At 38.4% G+C, this 25,335-nt stretch overlaps 1 protein-coding gene across 2 annotated transcripts in view; it reads left to right on the plus strand.

Moving 5' to 3' along the window:
- Positions 1–25,335, plus strand: part of SLC38A6 (solute carrier family 38 member 6) — an 87,517-nt gene that overhangs the window by 48,459 nt on the left and 13,723 nt on the right. For both annotated transcript variants that reach the window (XM_043556302.1, XM_043556301.1), the window contains exons 9-15: positions 7,399–7,464; positions 7,706–7,759; positions 9,399–9,478; positions 11,873–11,973; positions 23,285–23,409; positions 24,812–24,956; positions 25,076–25,170. In XM_043556302.1, the coding sequence (XP_043412237.1) occupies positions 7,399–7,464; positions 7,706–7,759; positions 9,399–9,478; positions 11,873–11,973; positions 23,285–23,409; positions 24,812–24,956; positions 25,076–25,170 (666 nt within the window). The remainder of the gene's footprint in view (positions 1–7,398; positions 7,465–7,705; positions 7,760–9,398; positions 9,479–11,872; positions 11,974–23,284; positions 23,410–24,811; positions 24,957–25,075; positions 25,171–25,335) is intronic.

The raw sequence follows: 25,335 nt of genomic DNA on the forward strand, positions 1-25,335 counted from the left end.
TTCCATATAATGCTGTGTGTGTATGTGATTGAACTCTCCCTTGCTACTGAAAGATGAGTGAAAGGAAATGCTACCCAAATGAGCAACAACACAGTATACCAGTAGTTGAGCCATATTATACAGCCATGGTTTCAAGCTATCACAACAATCTAGGAGGCATTTAATTTAGATTAAACTGTCTTCTGGGATACGAGAATAAAACAACTTTGGATTATTTAAATGAAGAGGAAGTGACCCTGGTTTTAATGTCCAGAAATAGTTATACTTCAGTGGATGCTCTTAAAACTAAAATACTCAAAAGCGTTTTCATTTAATCATTTGTTGAATTTATCAGCGTTAAAAATCATTGCCCTCCCTCCCTCAGATTGTCTGACTTGTATCTTAGAAGTAAATGAACTGAACACAGACTCTTTTCTCCCTCAGTTTAATTGAGATACAGTTGACATACAGCACTAAGCTGAAGGCGTACTGCATAAAGACCTGACTTACATATATAGCAAAATGATTACCACCATAAGTTTAGGTAACATCCATGAACATAGACTTTTTAGGCTCTGCACTGAAAAGGGAAACCACAGTTATTTTCACCATAAGTGGATTTTTTTTTGAGTATAGTTGACAAAAAGTGTTACATTAGCTTCAGGTATACAGCATAGTGATTCCATAAGTTAATACATTATGCTATATTCACCACAAGTGTTAGTACCATCTGTCACCATTCAACACTATTATAATATCATTGACTATATTCCCTATGCTGTACCTTTTATTCCCCGTGACTTATTCATTGCTTAACTGGAAGCCTGTATCTCCCACTTCCCTTGACCCGTGTTGCCCATCCCCCTCCCCTCCTCACCTCTGGCAACCCTCAGTTTGTTCTCCGTATGTATAGGTCTGATTCTACTTTCTGTTTATTCATTTGATTTTTTAGGTTCCACCTGTGTGAAATCATATGGTATTTGTCTTTTTCAGTCTGACTTATTTCACTTAGCAAACTACCCTCTAAATCTATCCATGTTGTTGCAAATGGCACTGTCTCATCCTTTTTTGTTGCTGTGTGATATTTCATAATGTACACACACACACCACATCTTCCTTATCCATTTGTCTATTTGAATATTTATGTTGCTCCCATATCTTGGCTATCGTAAATAGCTCTGCAGTAAACGTAGGGGTGCATATATCTTTTCGAATTAGTGTTTTTGTTTTCTTTGGGTAAATACCCAGTAGTGGAATATTAGGTCATATGGTATTTCTATTTTTAATTTTGGGGGGAACCTCCATACTGTTTTCCACAGTGGTTGTACCAATTTACGTTCCCTTCAGCAGTGCCTGAGGGTTCTTTTTTCTCTACATCTTCGCCAACACTTGCTATGTATGTCCTGTCTTTTTGATTTTAGGCATTCTGATAGGTGTAAGGTGATATCTCACTGTGATTTTGATTTGTATTTCCCTGATGATTAGTGACACTGAGCATCTTTTTGTGTGTCTATTGGCCATCTGTATGTCCTCTTTGGAAAAATTCAAGTCCTCTGTTCATTTTTTAATTGGATTATTTTTTTGGCATGAGTTGTATAAGGTATTTATGTATTTTTGATATTAACCCCTTATCACATATATCATTTGCTAATATCTTCTCCCATTCAGTTTTGTTTTCTTGCTGGTTTACTTTGCTGTGCAAAAGCTTTTTATTTTGATGTAGTCCCAGTAGTTTATTTTTGCTTTCAGTTTCCTCGCCTTAAGAGACATGTCTAGAAAAATGTTGACGTGGCTGATGTCAGAGAAATTACTGCCTATGTTCTCTTCCAGGAACTTTATGGTTTCAGGTCTCACATTTAATCCTAAGTAGAGATCTTTAATCCATTTTGAGTTTGTTTTTCTATATGGTGTTAGAAAGTAGTCCACTTTCATAATCTAATTGTTGAGAAGTATCTACAAGGTTAGGAATGACCTATGTATGTAAATGAACATATGGATGTGAAAGAGAATCAGTCTAGATAACATTGAATTTTTTCCTCACAGATAATTGGCAATCCAAGCATTGCATAGGTAAGAATAATTTGGTTTTTATAGCCGATAGCTTGAAGCATGTGAAATGTATTGATACAAGATGTCTATTGTAGTTTTCACAGTATTCATTTCTGGCAGGTACTCTTAAATTCGGTGCAGATTTCTTACTGTAGCAGTCATATGGAAATAATACCATTTTTCTGCACTTATTCTAACGTTTTATAAACCATCTGCCCAGATTTTTACCTGTGAGCACAATTTAAATTTGATCTGCAATGAGACAATGAAGATACTGTACACCTTTTTTTAATTCTCCTTCTAATTGTCATATTTATTTTAGACTTTCTAAATAATTAGGTTTTGAAATACTAGTGGTTAGGGAAAGGAAGCCTATATATATTAGCTCAGATTTTTTTGAAGGGTGTCAATGATTTCATTTATTATTTTTGTCAATTTGTGTTTGTAAATCTATATAATATCTATATTACATTTTTCAAAAAAAAATCAGCCCAGAAATCTGTTTCTTAAATTACACTGCCTAAATAATGTAAGTAAAGCTTGCAGTCTTTTTAAAAAAAATCTGATCAAAGCCAGCTTTAATTTTTTATCCTCACACTTAAAAGGTTATCTGATGGCTACCGTTTACCAATCCTAGCATTGGTTACTAGATAAGAAATCTTAAGGTAAATTTATCTTGTTTACCTAATGTTCAATTTCTGTCCGTTTATTTTTTTAATGTTTTATTTATTTTTGAGAGGGAGAGAGAGAGAGACAAAGCGTGAGTGGGGTAGGGGCAGAGAGAGAGGAAGACACAGAATCTGAAGCAGGCTCCAGGCTCAGAGCTGTCAGCACAGAGCCTGATGCGGGTCTCAAACCCACGAACCATGAGATCATGACCTAAGCCAAAGTCAGATGCTTAACCCACTGAGCTATGCAGGTGCCCCCAGTTTCTATCAGTTTTAATATACACTGGTGTAAATAGCATTACTGATGATTTTGTATGAAATTCAGTCTCCTACACATCCCATGGAATCACGGGATAGAATCAGGAGACTCCACCTTCTATGTGAATCTCAGTGGTATTTTTATTTGTAAGAGAACCTTCTTACAACAGGTTTATTTAATTCTCCTAAAAGTGGTGGCATTCTTTTAAACGATTCTTTCAGAAGCAGCAGTTACATAAATGGAATATTGCATTAAACCTAAAAATGTTGGCCCTGGTTAACTTTATTATTCTGCATATGATCATGATAAAGGATAAGGATATTCTTCACATTTCCAAGCAAAATCCAATTTAAAAAGCTTATTGTTACCAAACCCCTAAAAACAGCCATTTGAGGGGAAACCAGCAGGGCGTCGTATCACCCCAGTGAAGTGTAGGTTTCATTACACGCACCTACAGACCCACGTGGCTACCTTCTGCATTCTACTTTTACAGACTCTATTTTACACTTATGCCAAACAGCATTTTTTTTTGTTTTTTTCAATATATTAAATTTATTGTCAAATTGGTTTCCATACAACACCCAGTGCTCATCCAAAAAGATGCCCTCCTCAATACCCATCACCCACCCTCCCCTCCCTCCCACCCCCCATCAACCCTCAGTTTGTTCTCAGTTTTTAAGAGTCTCTTATGCTTTGGCTCTCTCCCACTCTAACCTCTTTTTTTTTTTTTTTTTCCTTCCCTTCCCCCATGGGTTTCTGTTAAGTTTCTCAAGATCCACATAAGAGTGAAACCATATGGTATCTGTCTTTCTCTGTATGGCTTATTTCACTTAGCATCACACTCTCCGGTTCCATCCACGTTGCTACAAAGGGCCATATTTCATTCTTTCTCATTGCCACGTAGTACTCCACTGTGTATATAAACCACAATTTCTTTATCCATTCATCAGTTGATGGACATTTAGGCTCTTAGGCTCTTTCCATAATTTGGCTATTGTTGAGAGTGCTGCTATAAACTTTGGGGTACAAGTGCCCCTATGCATCAGTACTCCTGTATCCCTTGGGTAAATTCCTAGCAGTGCTATTGCTGGGTCATAGGGTAGGTCTATTTTTAATTTTTTGAGGAACCTCCACACTGTTTTCCAGAGTGGCTGCACCAATTTGCATTCCCACCAACAGTGCAAGAGGGTTCCCGTTTCTCCACATCCTCTCCAGCATCTATAGTCTCCTGATTCATTCATTTTGGCCACTCTGGAGTGAGGTGATATCTGAGTCCAAACAGCATTTTAAACACCCACATATAAACTCCCTAATAAGATAAAGCAAAGACAAAAGTGTTTATCTTATTAGAAACAAGATACACCATCACTTACAGTCTTCAAACATTATCCTTCTTTGACTTTCATAATTTGACAGTGCATTTATGGAACAATCTGCAGACAACTCATTTTAACAGACAAATTAAAGAACACTTTTAAGCAGACATGACTGTCCTAAATTGTTTATTAGGTAAGAATTTTACAAACATGACCTACATTAGCAGTAATGGTGGAGCTGGGGAATATTGTGTCTCCTCCATGCCGCACAGCAAGAGCCACTAACTGTGGAACTTGTGACCCTTTCCAAGGCCATATCTCTCGTGGCCTCAGATGTCAGCTCTCATGTCTCCCTGTGCTTGTGGACTGGTTCGGCGATCCACTGGTGTCAGGATTCTCCTGAGAGCTTAACAGAATGGATCAATGAAGGTAACCTCAAAGAATTTGTATGTGGAATCTTCGCCAACCCAGTTAGAATTCAGGACTTTCAGAGCCCCACAGTGGTCTAGCCACACATCTGCAACCAACTAAAGGCTTTGGGCCAATCTTGGCCGGTTAGCACCGTGATGGCCAGGCTTGCCCTAGGTTGCACCCTTAGGAACTGAGTGTTTGCAACCACTGTGGCGCACACGAATCTGATATATGACATAACCTTGCTACGTCTTGTGACCAGTCTGGGGGCTTTATCAGGCTGGATTGGGTGAGGGCCCTGTGGACCGCGGAGAGCTGGCCATACTGCCAGCAGTGCACCCTGAGAAGAAAGCTCATTACAGCGGACTGCTCTTCTCCATAGCTCCTGGATGTACTTGTAAGCGCCTGTCTTGGCTGACCTTTGAGCTGATGCCTGCCGCCAGACAGAAAGCAAAACTTATGGCCTTGTCTGTTGTCCCAGATCCTTATTTTGCATAAAAATTTAACATAAAATGTTGCCTCCCTGAAATATCTAAACTTTTTAAAGTCAATTTTATCAGTGGCTCCGAATGACAGTAACTAGATGGATCTACCTTTTTGGGTCCATTTTAGAAAACAAATGGATTGCCGTTTTTTCCAAAAGTTCTGTCTTGAGTAGAGATAAGTATTCTAAGTAATATTTTAGTAAGCCATTAGTCAAAATAGAGAACAATTTGGATGGCTTTTAGTCAGAAGCTTTGCTTGTTGTGAGCACTGAGTGAGGCATTATAGACTTGTGGATGCTGTTCTTAAGGATCTGTCACTCTTGTAAGAAAAACTAATGGGAAAACAATAGAGAACAATGAAGACAATATATAATTGAGTATTGATTTATTTCCTTCAGAATAAGAATTGCAGGAATTGAGAGAAGAGAAGGAAATTAAACTTGAGCCTTGAAAGGTGGAAAGGACTTGAAACAGAGAAAAGGAAGGGTCTTTTGTGCCTGTGAACTTAATCCTGTTTTTCCCTTTGTCTTTCTAACCCCTGGAGTTACCTTCTTACCATGTTGTACCTTCAGCCTGAGCAAGGGCTCCCTGTCACTGTTGTTGGGTGTCTATTCTCGTTCTGTACTTCTACTTTGTAGGACAGCACACCTCACCATCCCACCATGTAGGCTCAGACTTGGGATAGGTCTCTACTGGGAAATTAGCTATAGTAGCTTGATTTAATATTAATAATATAAAGCCAAGCTGCCAATGATTTTTTTTTCATTAATTAGAAATTCATTGAAAATGAATGAAAAACTCATTATATTGTATTTTAGAGCATTGTTATGAGATGCTTTGATTTGCAAGCCAAGTAATAAAAGCTGATGAAATAAATGAGATAGCTCCCATTCCAACCTTGTCGAAGTACTTGGTACACAGGTGTTCAGTACATGGTTGCAGTTGCCACACACACTGTTAGTAAGGGGAAGGTGTGCGGTGCTGAACTTGGGGTAGGGCTGCAGACAGAGACCAGTAGCCACCATGCTGCTCTAGCTCCTATCCTACCCCATCCTCATCTTTTTTTGAAAACGTATCAGAAAAAAAAAGATGTGAAATTACTGCTTTTGATTTTTTTTCTTTCCTCTTGGTAAGTTGACCACTACGTAGTTGTATTCCATATTGAAAACTTACCGAAATATCAAAAGCAACTTGCTTAGTTTACCCTTTTATTTATTTTTTCTTGGTGAGGGCTTGAGTTCAAAGCAATTCTTTAGTTCACTATTAACTTTATCCTAAAAGTGTACATTGTCCTTAATTTGTTTTATCACTATATAAAATTTTGTTTGAATAGGGTAAAATCCCAAACTAGATAAATACCGAATAGGAATAGTATTTACTTACTGGTCTCCTGCAAAAGACAAATGCTTCCTTTATTCTCCCTTGCCCCTCTGTATGCTGGGTTTCAGCCTGGAGCAAATATTTGCAGAGTAATTGCGTGCCCTGAAACAGCCTCAACAATGGTAATGTCGACATGTCCACAACTATAGGTCTGGAGCATCATGGCCACAGTCCAGAGTAAAATCCTGAGATATTTGCATTGGTTCTTTCTGAGAGGTGGCATCCCTCTGGATTTCTTTTAATTAAAAAAAAAAAAAAAAGAATTCTTTGTACCAGCTGGAGTTCAATAGCTACGTGCTGTTACTCTTAGCCAGCTTTATCTACATTTACGAAAAGTAATACAAGTCTAAAAGCAGCCAGGAGGGTGGTGCTTCTGAATCAGGAATCCCTGAACTCCTGCTTTGTATGGGGTCTCTCCTTATTTCTGTCTGTGGCCATTTCCAGAACTGGTATTAATATTTCTCTATCGCTACTGATGCCAGGTCCACAAATAACCATAGTCTTATACCATTGTCCCTAAAAGCATCATGTTCCCATTTTGAGTTGTACTTTTTTAATGCCTTGATGCTATTAGAGTTTTGAAAGTTGACACAAGAGTACTCAGTCTTTAAGGGGGAGATCCCCACTAAACAGATATGCGTCACCCCCCTTTCCCTCTCACAGTAGGCAGCCATGTTAAGTGACAACCCGTTCTAACTGGGAAAAGATCATAGAAGCAAAGAATCTTCTGTTAGCTATTAGTTGGGATGGAGTTCATTTAATTGAAGTAATGCTGACTTGTTTGAAATCATTTTCTTGTCATGAATTTCATAAGAAATAATCTTGAGTGTGGATTCTATTTATTCTTGCAGGTAATAATTAAAAAATGGTCCATCCCTTGTCCTCTGCCATTAAATTATATAGAACAATCTTTCCAGGTAATAGTTTACATTTTCAGTTTCTTCTTGTTTATTTTAAGCTAAAAAGAAAAAAAAAACAGAGCAAGAATGATTTTTTTCCTAATTAACGAAAAAGTAATGGCTGTATTGCAATTTGGAACTTTGTTTTGAAATATTTTTATTTGAAAGCCTAGTAATAATAACTACATCATTTTTGTGGATGAATTTGGACTTTTAATGACTGTTGGTTTCTCTTTATCCCCTGTATTCTCTTAAACAGATTTCAAATGCTACAGATGATTGTAAACCAAAGCTCTTTCATTTCTCCAAAGAGGTGTGTAAGTTATTAACAGATACTTTTGGTTGATTTTTCACATTTCAAGTTTTAAGAGATTTGTGTAACAGGGTCTCTTAGGTCTTTGTACCTGTAGCTAATTAATTTTCATGAAAGTGCTAAGTATAGGGTTGCCTACCAGAAGAATAATATTATTTAACACAGGGTGGCCCATTATGAAACAGCCACCTTTTTTTTTTTTTTTTTTTTTTTCTTTTTTTCTTGGCATGCCTTTAAATGGAGCCTGTTTTAAATGGGCCACTGCCTAAAAGAACAGATTTACCGAATGTCTGGTCTGGCCAATAAGGTCCTCTGTGGATACAGACTTCCTGTTGCCTTCTGGACTTGTAAAGCTAAATAGCCAATTATATCAAAAACTCCTCCCCTGTGAGTAGAACCTTGGTCTGTAGCTAAACAGCCTCATCATTGGACCAGCAGTTGAGTGCTGCCAATATATCTTCGGGCTGAAATTCCAGAGTTGAAATTTACGATGCTTAGAGTGGAGACTAGCAGATCAAGTCTCCTTGCTATCTCTAAGAGTCTTAGAATCCTGGAAATATCTGCAAGAGCCCCTGAACATCAGCAGAGGAGACAGGAACTGTGATCTGGAGGTCTCTCCTTTACTGTTCTAGAAGAGCCCAAAGTCCTCCCTGTTGCTGCATGTTTCTTCATCTACATTTTTGTATTCTGTTGAAATCCAAATCCCAGGTACTAGAATCCCCTCCACTCTTAAACAACTCTTATCAGTGTAGCATGTTGGTGTGCTAACTGCTCCATGCAGAATTTTCTTTTTAATCCCTAGTTTTTCTATGAAAAAATGTCTCTCTGGCTCCACAAAGGAGATTACTATATCCTTTACATGTTAAAGGCCATCTGCCTTAAAGATTAGGGTAATTGACAAACCAGGAAATTGAGCAATATATGAAAGAGATTTTGTGAATTAAACTCTCATTCCCCTAATCCAAGCTCAGGAAATGCTACAGCTCTCCTTCCTAGCTCCCTTCAGGTATTTTAGGAGGCATTATATACCAAGATAGTTCTTCAGTCGTCTGGAACGCTTGCTGAAGAGCCTAAAGTTAGAAAAAATTTTAAAGTAGAAAAGAGAAAGTAAATCACCATTAATTTTATAAAGATGGCATTTTCATTTAGATGGTAATTTGTTTCCTTTATAACTTCCTCAGACTCTTAAGTGTTCTAATTAAAAAAAAAAAAAACAAAACAATTATGTTTGTATATTCCAATGGATCTTTAAGAATTTGTCAGTCTAGAATATATCATGTTCATTCCCAATGAAAGAGACCCTAGTTAAAATGCAAAGATGGGATTAATATTTTCAGTATTCCATTTGATTCAGTTGGTGGTGTGCCAACCGTGGTATAGAAGCCAGCCAAGAATTTTTCTGGCTAGCACAGGCTGTCTAACTATTAAGTGAAACATTTGTTGGTGACCATACTTGTGTCTCTCTTTAAAAAAACAAACAAACAAAAACACAAAACATCCTTTTTTAAGAGATGATTCATGAAAGATGAAGTAAATTGAACCGATTTGATTTTTTTTGGAGACCTGAGTTTATTGTCAAATGAAGTAGTGGTTTAAACAGTGGCATTTAACAATTTGATCTTTTTAAATTCTTTTTCAGAGTGCTTATGCCATACCTACCATGGCTTTTTCATTTCTCTGCCATACCTCAATATTGCCCATATACTGTGAACTTCAAAGGTACCATAGAATTCTGGAATCTTTTAAATGTATTAAGTATTTCTTTTTACTTTTGGACTTTCAGATTAAATGACATTCTCCTTTATGAATCCTTCTCTCTCATCGCTGGATTCTCAGCGTTAGTTTTTTTTTTTTGTTTTTGTTTTTTTTAAGACTTTATTTTATTTTCTAAAAATTTTTTTAACGTTTATTTATTTTTGAGACAGAGAGAGACAGAGCGTGAACGGGGGAGGGTCAGAGAGAGAGGGAGACACAGAAGTCTCCAGGCTCTGAGCTGTCAGCACAGAGCCTGATGCGGGGCTCGAACTCACAGACCTGAGATCATGACCTGAGCCGAAGTCGGACGCTTAACCAACTGAGCCACCCAGGTGCCCCAAGACTTCATTTTATTTTCTTTAAAAGTTTATTTATTTTGAAAGGGAGAGATAACCAGCAGGGGAGGGGAAGAGAGAGAATCCGAAGCAGGCTCCATGCTGTCTGCATAGAGCCTGATGTAGGGCTTGATCCCATGAACTATGAGATTATGACCTGAGCTGAGATAAAGAGTCGGCTGCTTCACCAACTGAGTCACCCAGGCACCCCTCTTTTTAAGTAATCTCCACACTCAACGTGGGGCTTGACCTCACAACCCTGAGATCCAGAGTCACATGCAGTACTGACTAAGCTAGTCAGGTGTTTGTTTAAAATAAAACAACAAAGAGTTAGTTTGGTCCTACTGAAGAATGTTTCCTGACTTCAAGCTGTATTACAAAACTGTAATCATCAAGACAGTATGGCACTGGCACAAGGACAGACACTCAGATCAATGGAACAGAATAGAGAACCCAGAAGTGGACGCACAAATGTATGGCCAACTGATCTTTGACAAAGCAGGAAAGAATATTCAATGGAATGAAGACAGTCTCCAGCAAGTGATGCTGGAAAAACTGGACAGCAACATGCAGAAAAATGAACTTGGACCACTTTCTTACACCATACACAATAATAAACCCAAAATGGATGAAAGACCTAAATGTAAGACAGGAAGCCATCAAAATCCTTGAGGAGAAAGCAGGCAAAAGTCTCTTTAACCTCAGCCACAGCAACTTCTTACTCAACGTGTCTCCGGAGGCAAGGGAAACACAAGCAAAAATGAACTATTGGGATTTCATCAAAATAAAAAGCTTCTGCACAGTGAAGGAAACAATCAGCAAAACTAAAAGGCAACTGACAGGATGGGAGAAGACATTTGCAAATGACATATCAGATAAACGGTTAGTATCCAAAATCTGTAAAGAACTTATCAAACTCAACACCCAAAAAACAAATAATCCAGTGAAGAAATGGGCAAAAGACATGAATAGACACTTCTCCAAAGAAGACATCCAGATGGCCAACCGACACATGAAAAAATGCTCAACATCACTCATCATCAGGGAAATACAAATCAAAACCATATTGAAATACCACCTCACACCTGTCAGAATGGCTAACATTAACAACTCAGGCAACAACAGATGTTGGCAAGGATGCGGAGAAAGAGGATCTCTTTTGCATTGCTGGTAGGAATGCAAGCTGATGCAGCCACTCCGGAAAACATTATGGAAGTTCCTCAAAAAATGAAAAATAGAACTACCTTACAACCCAGCAATTGCATTACTAGGTATTTATCCAAGGGATACAGGTATGCTGTTTCGAAGGGGCACATTTCATCCCAATGTTTTTGGTAGCACTATCAACAATAGCCAAAGTATGGAAAGAGCCCAAATGTCCATCGATGGATGAATGGATAAAGAAGATGTGGTATATATATATACATACATATATGTATACACAATACACAATGGAGTATTCCCTGGCAATCAAAAAGAATGAAATCTTGCCATTTGCAACTATGTGGATGGAACTGGAGGGTATTATGCTAAGCGAAATTAGTCAGAGAAAGACAAATGTCATATGACTTCACTCATATGAGACTTTAAGAGACAAAACAGATGAATATAAGGGAAGGGAAGCAAAAATTGTATAATAACAGGGAAGGGAACAAAAACATAAGAGACTCTTAAATATGGAGAACAAACAGAGGGTTACTGGCGGGGATGTGGGAGGGGGGGATGGGTTAAATGGGTAAGGGGCATTAAGGAATCTACTCCTGAAATCATTGTTGCACTATATGCTAACTAATTTGGATGTAAATTAAAAAAATAAATTAAAAATTGAAAAAAGGGAAAAAAAAAATGTTTCCTGGGAGCAAAATCTTTGTGCAGTAATTTCAAATCAAAAATTCTAGTATGTAGTTATTAATGAAGTAGTTCTTGAACAATTAAGGAATCCTCTTGACTAGCTTGGTTGATATTTGTTTCTTTAGATATAATTCAGATCACAGTTTCTACTTTTGCCATTTTTGTCTTTTAGCCCTTCAAAGAAAAGAATGCAAAATGCAACCAATACAGCAATTGCTTTAAGTTTTCTCATTTATTTTATATCTGCACTCTTTGGGTACCTCACGTTTTATGGTAAGTATATTATTTAATTATCAGTGACAAATTGTTCTCTAGTTGATCTCACACCTGAATATAGACTTTGTTTCCGCCTTTTGTTAGTAAGTTAATTTAGGCTGCTAAATTCAGTGTAGTACTGTAGTAGCTTTATGGGCCTTAAAAAATTGATTTTCTTTCTCTTAAAAATATGGATCAAGTTCAAGATTAATAATAACTCCATATAAAAAAATTTTTAACACCTAAGTAAAGCCAAAGGCTTAGGGACATTGCTGTCTTTCTACAAGAAACAAATGTGCAATCATGATTTTATTTTCTAAGAATTCAATATTTTGGAATCTAGTTTGGGAGGTTGGGAGAATCAGTCATCTTAGTTGCAAAAGAACAACTTGAGAAAGGGAAGGGTTTTACACTGGACTGTAGTTGTACACTTAGATCTCAGAGATCTTTGCCTTCACACTTAATTTGCACAATTTGGCATTGTACGTTCTATGATACCTCCCCCCCCCTTAAATTTGGTAAAAGGATTCTTCTAAATTCTTAAATTTAAAAAATTAAGTAAATTTTTATTTATTTTTGAAAAATTGTCTGCTTGGTATGTGTTTTTTTCTGTTCTAAAAAGAACCTAAAGAAAAAGTAAAACTTAAAAGTCCAGAGTAAGAAAAAAAATTGTAGGCTCTTTTGTTTATCTTTTTATTTTTTTTTTTTATGAAATTTATTGACAAATTGGTTTCCATACAACACCCAGTGCTCATCCCAAAAGGTGCCCTCCTCAATACCCATCACCCACCCTCTCCTCCCTCCCACCCCCCATCAACCCTCAGTTTGTTCTCAGTTTTTAACAGTCTCTTATGCTTTGGCTCTCTCCCATTCTAACCTCTTTTTTTTTTTTTCCTTCCCCTCCCCCATGGGTTCCTGTTAAGTTTCTCAGGATCCACATAAGAGTGAAACCATATGGTATCTGTCTTTCTCTGTATGGCTTATTTCACTTAGCATCACACTCTCCAGTTCCATCCACGTTGCTACAAAAGGCCATATTTCATTTTTTCTCATTGCCACGTAATATTCCATTGTGTATATAAACCACAATTTCTTTATCCATTCATCAGTTGATGGACATTTAGGCTCTTTCCATAATTTGGCTATTGTTGAGAGTGCTGCTATGAACATTGGGGTACAAGTGGCCCTATGCATCAGTGCTCCTGTATCCCTTGGATAAATTCCTAGCAGTGCTATTGCTGGGTCATAGGGTAGGTCTATTTTTAATTTTCTGAGGAACCTCCACACTGCTTTCCAGAGCGGCTGCACCAATTTGCATTCCCACCAACAGTGCAAGAGGGTTCCCGTTTCTCCACATCCTCTCCAGCATCTATAGTCTCCTGATTTGTTCATTTTGGCCACTCTGACTGGCGTGAGGTGATACCTGAGTGTGGTTTTGATTTGTATTTCCCTGATAAGGAGCGACGCTGAACATCTTTTCATGTGCCTGTTGGCCATCCGGATGTCTTCTTTAGAGAAGTGTCTATTCATGTTTTCTGCCCATTTCTTCACTGGGTTATTTGTTTTTCGGGTGTGGAGTTTGGTGAGCTCTTTATAGATTTTGGATACTAGCCCTTTGTCCGATATGTCATTTGCGAATATCTTTTCCCATTCCGTTGGTTGCCTTTTAGTTTTGTTGGTTGTTTCCTTTGCTGTGCAGAAGCTTTTTATCTTCATAAGGTCCCAGTAATTCACTTTTGCTTTTAATTCCCTTGCCTTTGGGGACGTGTCGAGTAAGAGATTGCTACGGCTGAGGTCAGAGAGGTCTTTTCCTGCTTTCTCCTCTAAGGTTTTGATGGTTTCCTGTCTCACATTTAGGTCCTTTATCCATTTTGAGTTTATTTTTGTGAATGGTGTGAGAAAGTGGTCTAGTTTCAACCTTCTGCATGTTGCTGTCCAGTTCTCCCAGCACCATTTGTTAAAGAGGCTGTCTTTTTTCCATTGGATGTTCTTTCCTGCTTTGTCAAAGATGAGTTGGCCATACGTTTGTGGGTCTAGTTCTGGGGTTTCTATTCTATTCCATTGGTCTATGTGTCTGTTTTGGTGCCAATACCATGCTGTCTTGATGATGACAGCTTTGTAGTAGAGGCTAAAGTCTGGGATTGTGATGCCTCCTGCTTTGGTCTTCTTCTTCAAAATTCCTTTGGCTATTCGGGGCCTTTTGTGGTTCCATATGAATTTTAGGATTGCTTGTTCTAGTTTCGAGAAGAATGCTGGTGCAATTTTGATTGGGATTGCATTGAATGTGTAGATAGCTTTGGGTAGTATTGACATTTTGACAATATTTATTTTTCCAATCCATGAGCAGGGAATGTCTTTCCATTTCTTTAAATCTTCTTCAATTTCCTTCATAAGCTTTCTATAGTTTTCAGCATACAGATCCTTTACATCTTTGGTTAGATTTATTCCTAGGTATTTTATGCTTCTTGGTGCAATTGTGAATGGGATCAGTTTCTTTATTTGTCTTTCTGTTGCTTCATTGTTAGTGTATAAGAATGCAACTGATTTCTGTACATTGATTTTGTATCCTGCAACTTTGCTGAATTCCTGTATCAGTTCTAGCAGACTTTTGGTGGAGTCTATCGGATTTTCCATGTATAATATCATGTCATCTGCAAAAAGCGAAAGCTTGACTTCATCTTTGCCAATTTTGATGCCTTTGATTTCCTTTTGTTGTCTGATTGCTGATGCTAGAACTTCCAGCACTATGTTAAACAGCAGCGGTGAGAGTGGGCATCCTTGTCGTGTTCCTGATCTCAGGGAAAAAGCTCTCAGTTTTTCCCCGTTGAGGATGATGTTAGCTGTGGGCTTTTCATAAATGGCTTTTATGATCTTTAAGTATGTTCCTTCTATCCCGACTTTCTCAAGGGTTTTTATTAAGAAAGGGTGCTGGATTTTGTCAAAGGCCTTTTCTGCATCGATTGACAGGATCATATGGTTCTTCTCTTTTTTTTTGTTAATGTGATGTATCACGTTGATTGATTTGCGAATGTTGAACCAGCCCTGCATCCCAGGAATGAATTCCACTTGATCATGGTGAATAATTCTTTTTATATGCCGTTGAATTCGATTTGCTAGTATCTTATTGAGAATTTTTGCATCCATATTCATCAGGGATATTGGCCTGTAGTTCTCTTTTTTTACTGGGTCTCTGTCTGGTTTAGGAATCAAAGTAATACTGGCTTCATAGAATGAGTCTGGAAGTTTTCCTTCCCTTTCTATTTCTTGGAATAGCTTGAGAAGGATAGGTATTATCTCTGCTTTAAACGTCTGGTAGAACTCCCCTGGGAAGCCATCTGGTCCTGGACTCTTATTTGTTGGGAGATTTTTGATAACCGATTCAATTTCTTCGCTGGTTATGGGTCTGTTCAAGCTTTCTATTTCCTCCTGATTGAGTTTTGGAAGAGTGTGGGTATTCAGGAATTTGTCCATTTCTTCCAGGTTGTCCAATTTGTTGGCATATAATTTTTCATAGTATTCCCTGATAATTGTTTGTATCTCTGAGGGATTGGTTGTAATAATTCCATTTTCATTCATGATTTTATCTATTTGGGTCATCTCCCTTTTCTTTTTGAGAAGCCTGGCTAGAGGTTTGTCAATTTTGTTTATTTTTTCAAAAAACCAACTCTTGGTTTCGTTGATCTGCTCTACAGTTTTTTTAGATTCTATATTGTTTATTTCTGCTCTGATCTTTATTATTTCTCTTCTTCTGCTGGGTTTAGGCTGCCTTTGCTGTTCTGCTTCTAGTTCCTTTAGGTGTGCTGTTAGATTTTGTATTTGGGATTTTTCTTGTTTCTTGAGATAGGCCTGGATTGCAATGTATTTTCCTCTCAGGACTGCCTTTGCTGCGTCCCAAAGCGTTTGGATTGTTGTATTTTCATTTTCGTTTGTTTCCATATATTTTTTAATTTCTTCTCTAATTGCCTGGTTGACCCACTCATTCGTTAGTAGGGTGTTCTTTAACCTCCATGCTTTTGGAGGTTTTCCAGACTTTTTTCTGTGGTTGATTTCAAGCTTCATAGCATTGTGGTCTGAAAGTAAGCATGGTATAATTTCAATTCTTGTAAACTTATGAAGGGCTGTTTTGTGACCCAGTATATGATCTATCTTGGAGAATGTTCCATGTGCACTCGAGAAGAAAGTATATTCTGTTGCTTTGGGATGCAGAGTTCTAAATATATCTGTCAAGTCCATCTGATCCAATGTCTCCTTCAGGGCCCTTGTTTCTTTATTGACCGTGTGTCTAGATGATCTGTCCATTTCTGTAAGTGGGGTGTTAAAGTCCCCTGCAATTACCACATTCTTCTCAATAAGGTTGCTTATGTTTATGAGTAATTGTTTTATATATTTGGGGGCTCCGGTATTCGGCGCATAGACATTTATAATTGTTAGCTCTTCCTGATGGATAGACCCTGTAACTATTATATAATGTCCTTCTTCATCTCTTGTTACAGCCTTTAATTTAAAGTCTAGTTTGTCTGATATAAGTATGGCTACTCCAGCTTTCTTTTGGCTTCCAGTCGCATGATAAATAGTTCTCCATCCCCTCACTCTCAATCTAAAGGTGTCCTCAGGTCTAAAATGAGTCTCTTGTAGACAGCAAATAGATGGGTCTTGTTTTTTTATCCATTCTGATACCCTATGTCTTTTGGTTGGCGCATTTAATCCATTTACATTCAGTGTTATTATAGAAAGATACGGGATTAGAGTCATTGTGATGTCTGTATGTTTTATGCTTGTAGTGATGTCTCTGGGACTTTGTCTCACAGGGTCCCCCTTAGGATCTCTTGTAGGGCTGGTTTAGTGGTGACAAATTCCTTCAGTTTTTGTTTGTTTGGGAAGACCTTTATCTCTCCTTCTATTCTAAATGACAGACTTGCTGGATAAAGGATTCTTGGCTGCATATTTTTTCTGTCTAGTACCCTGAAAATCTCGTGCCAATTCTTTCTGGCCTGCCAAGTTTCAAAAGAGAGATCAGTCACGAGTCTTATAGGTCTCCCTTTATATGTGAGGGCACGTTTACCCCTTGCTGCTTTCAGAATTTTCTCTTTATCCTTGTATTTTGCCAGTTTCACTATGATATGTCGTGCAGAAGATCGATTCAAGTTACGTCTGAAGGGAGTTCTCTGTGCCTCTTGGATTTCAATGCCTTTTTCCTTCCCCAGTTCAGGGAAGTTCTCAGCTATGATTTCTTCAAGCACCCCTTCAGCACCTTTCCCTCTCTCTTCCTCCTCTGGGATACCAATTGTGCGTATATTATTTCTTTTTAGTGTATCACTTAGTTCTCTAATTTTCCCCTCATACTCCTGGATTTTTTTATCTCTCTTTTTCTCAGCTTCCTCTTTTTCCATAACTTTATCTTCTAGTTCACCTATTCTCTCCTCTGCCTCTTCAAGCTGAGCTGTGGTGGTTTCCATTTTGTTATGCATTTCGTTTAAAGTGTTTTTCAGCTCCTCGTGACTGTTCCTTAGTCCCTTGATCTCTGTAGCAAGAGATTCTCTGCTGTCCTGTATACTGTTTTCAAGCCCAGCGATTAATTTTATGACTATTATTCTAAATTCACTTTCTGTTATATTATTTAAATCCTTTTTGATCAGCTCATTAGCTGTTGTTATTTCCTGGAGATTCTTCTGAGGGGAATTCTTCCGCTTGGTCATTTTGGATAGTCCCTGGCGTGGTGAGGACCTGCAGGGCACTTCCCCTGTGCTGTGGTGTATAGCTGGAGTTGGTGGGCGGGGCCGCAGTCAGACCTGATGTCTGCCCCCAGCCCACCGCTGGGGCCACAGTCAGACTGGTGTGTGCCTTCTCTTCCCCTCTCCTAGGGGCGGGATTCACTGTGGGGTGGTGTGGCTCGTCTGGGCTACTTGCACCCTGCCAGGCTTGTGATGCTGGGGATGTGGCATATTAGCTGGGGTGGGTAGGCAAGGTGCACGGGGGCAGGAGGGGCAGGCTTAGATCGCTTCTCCTTATGTGATCCACTTCAGGAGGGGCCCTGAGGCCGCGGGAGGGAGTCAGATCTGCTGCCGGAGGTTTGGCTCCGCAGAAGCGCAGAGTTGGGTGTTTGCTCGGAGCGAGCAAGTTCCCTGGCAGGAACCGGTTCTCTTTGGGATTTTGGCTGGGGGATGGGCGGGGGAGATGGCGCTGGCGAGCGCCTTTGTTCCCCACCAAACTGAGCTCTGTCGTCAGGGGGCTCCGCAGCTCTCCCTCCCTTTGTCCTCCAGCCTTCCCGCTTTCCGAGCAGAGCTGTTAACTTATGACCTCCCAGACGCTAAGTCGCGCTTGTTGTGGGAACACAGTCCGTCAGGTCCCTCCGCTTTTGCAAGCCAGACTCGGGGGCTCTGCTTGGCCGGCGAGCCGCCCCTCCTCCCCGGCTCCCTCCCGCCAGTCCGTGGAGCGCGCACCGCCTCGCCGCCCTTCCTACCCTCTTCCGTGGGCCTCTCGTCTGCGTTTGGCTCCGGCGACTCCGTTCTGCTAATCCTCTGGCGGTTTTCTGGGTTATTTAGGCAGGTGTAGATGGAATCTAAGTGATCAGCAGGACGTGCGGTGAGCCCAGCGTCCTCCTAAGCCGCCATCTTGCTGGGAACTGGCTCTTTTGTTTAATCTGCAAACCTATTTAATTTGCAAACAAACCCATTATAACAAATTGCACTCAATTTGTCAGTTCTGGAATACACTTTTCAGCTTATGAGTGCTTTTGTAACAGCTCTTCAAGTAAATGGCTGTTATTACTCTGGTGATATTTAGCTGTTACGACTGATTTTATGGTTGATAGCCTTGTGCACATGTTTCAGGTTTTAGACATCCATGATTACTTCTAATGGCACTTTGCTTCTCTCCCAGAGTTTTTCCAAGTCTGACAAGTTTTTGGATGTTTACTTGCACAGCTACCTTTACTAAACCACCTACCTTTCCTAATCCCAGTGGAAAGAGTATGGATTTTGAAATCCAACAAATATGGTACAAATAACTATTCTGCTCTAACTAGCTTGAACAGGACACTCACCTTGTAATCTTTTCATCTTCTAATCTGTAACAGAAAATTGCATAGAGTTTTATTGAGGAGGAAATGAGTTATGTCTAAAATGCCTATTATAGTATCCGGCACATAGCAGTCTTCCACAAAGGAGAGCTACTGCTGATGGTTACTGTTATTATTATTGTCATTATTATTATAGTCATTTTATAATTTCAGGTGCTCAGTTTTTCAGCACTGTACTTCTCACTATCTTTAATGAAATTTAAGTTAAATATGGTAACTTAATAGTATAATGTGTATGCTCTTGAATTATATGAGAAAATTGTAATTGTTCTTTAGTCCTTTTCCTGCTATCTCTATGCTGTTTTAACAGTAAGAAAGGCCATTCATTAATCTAAATCTGCTCTTGGATTTCATACTGATGGAGGATAAAAATGGTAGAGCTCTGTGTACACCATCAGGAAAAGCATCATCTCCAACACGAGTATGACACCCTGCTGGATACACTACAAAGAAAATTAAGGCAGATGGATAAGCTTTTTTTGATCATGGCTCATAAAACAAAATTCTTGAACTATATAAGCTCTAGCTTTGGTTGTTGGGTTTGTAAGTTTTTGCACAGACTTGAGCCCAGTAAGACTTCTCTAGAATAATAAGATACTGTAGCAAGCTCTCTGTTGAGATTGAGCAAAAACTTAGTATAGCAGATTAGCTGTGTGTTTTTCTAAATTAAAATTGTCACTGGCGCAAATACTACTATATTTAGGAATCTTCAACATTGAGAAAAAGTCCAAAAAATAGACCTCCTTTTCCTCCTTATGGATAGCTATCTGGAGGAAGCCTCAAATGGCCTGCCAATCTCCGGGATAGCTGAGGAATAGTTACATAAATTGCCATGAAATGCTGTATTAAATTATCAGAAAGCTTACATTGAAGGGAAAGTGGAAGAAGGATGGATGCTAATACATTTATTGAGTTAACGTTTCCTGTGTAAATGCCAGGTATCTTATATACATTGCTTACCTTAATCCTTACAGCAACTCTACAAGGTATAGGTTCACATAGCTTGAGCAATTTGGCCAGATACTTGCAGCTAATGAATGATGCGTTGGGATTTGAATCCAATTCTGACTGTCTCCAAAGGTAGTGCTTTTATTACTATGTTCCCTCCTCAGGAATTATGCTAGAGAACCCAGATTTCCTTCATCCCAAATTTTTGTCGATTATCTTTTGGAAGAACCTGGCTCACTTAAGCTCCAGACATATCTGTGTATCTCTGTCTACTTACCTACCTATCTACTGATCTATTGTTCCATGAACACAGAGGCGAAACATTTCTACACAGAGTTTGTCCTTGTTATCAGGTAAAGCTGTTATGTTGTCTCTGACTTAATGCACCGCAAATTCTTCAGACTGTCCGCATTTTATCTAATGGAGAAATGCACATCTAAGAAAAATCTCATTGTAGGTAGGTGATAGAAAGAATGATATAAAAATAATTCCTTCTCCAAAGACCAAAGAAGATTCAGATATTGATTTTTCCATTCACAATAGCTTTTGGGGGGCTGTTAATCATCACTAAGGAGCATCTTTTTTGGTATATTTTTGTTGAGATATCAGTAGCTCTCATTCTTATGGAGAAAAATTACTGAGCAATTATCAAAAGGGCTAGTCACAAATTAAGGCCTTGAACTCATTTTGTAAATGAGCAGCTGAAGCCCAAAGAAGTGAAGTGACCTGTTAACAATATTAGTAGTAGCATGTCTCCTGAATACTAATCTAGTAATCTTTCTGCTACTCTGTGGTAATCTTTCTAAACTTCAGATGGTTTGACAATGTGTATTACACAAGACAGCCTCCTGGCTTAATAGCATATATAACTTGCAGAGGTCCTTACTAAGATTTATAGAGATTTGTCTGAATTCAGAGAAGTGTGTTGTACTCTATCCCTCACATATGTTAAGGCTCAGCTAAGAACACAGAATCGGAAGAAATGTTTTCATCCTGGGAAAGGAGAAAGTGGGTATGTAACAGATATTTTGAATTTATAATCTAGCTCTTCTGACTTCTGGAGCTGCTTGGGATCCTTTTATCCAGTGCTCCCAAGGCTTAGTTAATATCTAAATTTTGTCAGATTACAGGGACCTATAAGTATGTACCTAGATTAATAATATTGGCTCTTTACAGATGTTACAGCATTATAAGGTGAGGAAGAAAAAGTGTTCCTCTGGGGAGCCAGGCCAATGCCCAAATGTTGCATAATAACCAGACCATTTTAAAAGTCTACAGAATTGTTAAGCAGTGTTAATAGCTCATTTTCATGATTCAAAAAGTAGAAAGAAAATAGTTTGCCATATTTTTTCAAAGACTTGCGAATATCTCAGACTTGGAAATAGAATCCGGCTTTCCTGGCTCTTCTTAATCTCTTACTTAGTCCATTAATCTCCTATTGTGTAAAGAAGTTCTTTGATACGTTAGATAATTGGATTTTCTCCCTTTTCCATGATCACTAGTCTAGTTCAGATTCTCATTATCTCTCAGTGATTATGACAGTAACCTTCTAACTCTTATTTCAGTTTTGGGTATCTTTTTCTTCCTGCTTAGTTCAGATCCTAGTACACCAATCTTCATAAGTCATTGCATCTCTGTAGCCCACCAGATTGAGTACAAACCTCCTGAACAGCTCTGTTACTGGGTCTTAAATGCATTTCTGGCCTTATCACCCAATACTCTCTCTGCTCTACAGCACATCCTGTTTAAGCCACTGTAAGTACTTACTACTACTAGACTGCTCATTTTCTCAGATGCATATTCTCTGTGCACTTCAGGGCTTCTGCTTATGTTACTTCTTCCTCTGAGAAAGAATCTCTTTCTCCACCCATACATTAACTCATTTATGGCCCTCAGTAACTCCACACATCAAAATGTTAGTGTCCCATTTTACAGATGTAAGAACGAAGAGACTCCGAGAAGTTAGGTTGCTAGTAAGTAGAGGAATTTGAACATCAGTCTGTGTGGTCCCAGAATTCAAGACCCTCTACCTTCCTGCTCTTCACTATATCATGATGACTCTCCCCAAGCCTTCCTGTGTTTCCTCCTTCCTCCATATCAAAGTCATAGTTACCTGTCCCTATTCACAATTGCTCTTTGTTTAGAACAACTACTGCCACGTACGTGTATATCTGTGTTTATACGCTTTCTATTTTATGTGTATATGTTCATCTCATTGCTCCTTTAAATATTAAGTTCCTTGAAAACAGAGGTGTGTTTGTTTTTTATTTCCTCCAAAGCATCTCTCTGAAAACATATTAATCTCCAGTTTAAAAAGCACCATCTATTTTGGGGCACCCGAGTGGCTCAGTTGGTTAAGAACCCAACTCTTGATCTAAGTTCAGGTCTTAATCTCAGGGTCATGAGTTCAAGCTCCGCATAGGGCTCCACACGGCGTGAAGCCTACTTAAAAATCAAAGACAGTATTCTATTTTAAGTACAGACTGATCTTTCACTACAAGGCAGGACATGGAACGTTCTTGAGAACGCTCAATCTTCGTACCCCTCGTCTGACTGGGGGCGCAGAAGACATTGGGAAAATGGAAGACTGACATGGAGCAAAGCATGGTCAGCATGTACAAATTCTGTCACTGACTACCACTGGCTTGCTGAGTAAGCCATTTCCCTACAACTACATTTTCTTATGAAAGAGGAATTTACAGGTGAAATGTTGATGAAACAGACAACATGTACAGAAGTGTAAGATTCTAGAAAACGTTGCGGTATTGAGGAAAGGGTATTGGCTTTGGCACCAAAAAAAAAAAAGTGGGTACTCTTTTAGCTCTTCGAGCTCTGCCCCTTTGTGCTGTGTGATCTTGGGCAAGTCCATTAATATTTTTCAGCCTAGCTACCCTCTTAATTGTTATAAGGGTACACATGATACCCTTTCAATGATACATGTGAAAGCACCTTACAAAACAAACAAATGTTCAAGACCTTTGGATTATGGAAAAGTTCTCAAGTTATATGTATATATATAGATACAGATATATATAGATGTGTATACATATATATGTATTTTCATGGTCATAATTTTAGAAGTTCTGCTGATTTCTAGTTTAATTAAAAGAAAAGATTGTAACTTTAAAGCAGATATTTAACTAATGTCTTTATGTTTCAAAGGCTAGGGAAAAGGCCAGAGATGGTTTTGGTACTGAGAATCCAAAACTTGTTAAGATCCATTTGTGCAAAGTAAAATAGTTTTGCTGTTATTGACATCATAGTAGTTTATAATGTGATCCTTATTATTGTTTTAATTTACAGACAAAGTGGCATCAGAATTACTGCAAGGTTATAGCAAGTACTTGCCACACGATGTTGTTGTCATGGCTGTGAAGCTATGCATACTATTTGCTGTGCTTTTGACAGTCCCTCTAATCCACTTCCCTGTAAGTACTCTTAAAGGTCTTGTTGCTTAATGTAGCAGCTCCCTGATATGGCAACGCTAATTCTTTGCAGATTGGAATGTTTGAATCACATCTAGTCTTGTATATCTTATTCATTTGTCAGGTAATTGATCAAAGACCTCATACTTGCATATGGCCCCATGAAGGCACAAAAATAACAGTGAACCACTAAGCTAATTTGTGCTTTTTTGAGATTTAGTTTAGATTTACGCTCTCCCACAGCATTGTTTCCAATTTAGAGACTATGGTTCTTCTAAAGTTTGGGGTTTCCCCCCCTCCTTTAATTCTGTATTCTGTTTTCACAAGAATGTGCATGAAGAAGCAAAAGTCAAGTCAGCAAAAATAAGCTCGTTCTGGTTTATTGTAGATTTATTTTCACATAGACATTCTAATTTAATCTTAGTCAAAATATTGTATTTGCTTGAGAATTATAATTAAGGGGCAGAACAGATCTTCATTCTGTATTTAGTTGCCATATGTAAGAATCTTAAGAATTTCTGAGAAAATGGAAACAGAGGCTTGAGGTATGAATGTTTCTGCATGAATGTCTTGAATCCCTCAACAGTAAGTTCCCGAAGAACTGGCCTTCAAGATTTTTGGCCCACTTCCTGTGGAGACTGCACAGCCAGGAGGGCAGTGGTGGGGGGTAAACATTTGTGGGGTAAGACTGCCTGCTGCTCGCCTTGGCAGTGGGAAGTGTCATGAACTAGTTTTCATATTTACATGCTATGAAACAGATAATATAAAATAAAATAGTACATGGTGTTTCTTTACCATAGCATGATTCTTTTTTCTTTTCAAACTTTTTGTTCTTCTCTCTGTGAATTTAATGAAAATGATTCTCTGAGATTTCATCACACAGTGTTATTGTTGGTCATTTTGAAAATTATGCAACCTAAAGACATTGAATGTGAACATTTCTTCAAGAATTAAAGCAAAACAATTTTTTTTAAATTTTTTTTTTTTAACGTTTTATTTATTTTTGAGACGGAGAGAGACAGAGCATGAACGGGGGAGGGGCAGAGAGAGAGGGAGACACAGAATCTGAAACAGGCTCCAGGCTCTGAGCCATCAGCCCAGAGCCCGACGCGGGGCTCGAACTCACGGACCGTGAGATCGTGACCTGAGCTGAAGTCGGCCGCTTAACTGACTGAGCCACCCAGGCCAAAATAATTTTTATTAAGCTCACTCAGAAAGTGTATTTCTTAGTTGATTTGTCCTAAACACTTTATAATAATCGTTTATACTGTATTTTTTAAAAATCTAAATGGTGTAGGGAGCAAGGATGTCATGCTTACTATACTGTACCTGTGTTTCCCTAAGCAAGTATGTTGGCTTTGCTTAAATCTCTCTGCTTAAATCTGTTTCTGTTCCTGTTATACAGGCAAGAAGAGCTTTAATGATGATGTTTTTCTCCAATTTTCCATTCTCATGGACTCGCCATTCTTTGATCACTCTAGCACTCAATGTTACCATTGTTTTACTTGCAATATATGTTCCTGACATTAGGAATATATTTGGTGTGGTTGGTAAGTTTTCTATTTCAAAAAATCCATGTAACAAAATAGATCAAAATTGTCATCCGGCCCCGCATCTGAATCTGGCAATATCCTCTTTTTTTTTTCCTTGTTTCCCCTCCCACTTAAAGGTTCCAGTACATCAACGTGTTTGATTTTTATATTCCCAGGACTATTTTATCTTAAACTTAGCAGAGAGGATTTTCTCTCGTGGAAAAAACTTGGGGTAGGTTACCTTTTATTTCTTTTAATAATTCTATTTTAAGAAATAATTTGTCATTTTGTACTTGAGTAGTTTATCTACATCAAGAAAGTTCATGTATTTTGAACTATAACATACATTATTGAGGAAGGTGGAGGTTTAAAATACTCTAATTGTTCTTTATCTTTT

Source organism: Prionailurus bengalensis, chromosome B3, assembly GCF_016509475.1.
Source record: "Prionailurus bengalensis isolate Pbe53 chromosome B3, Fcat_Pben_1.1_paternal_pri, whole genome shotgun sequence".
Lineage (NCBI taxonomy): Eukaryota > Metazoa > Chordata > Mammalia > Carnivora > Felidae > Prionailurus > Prionailurus bengalensis.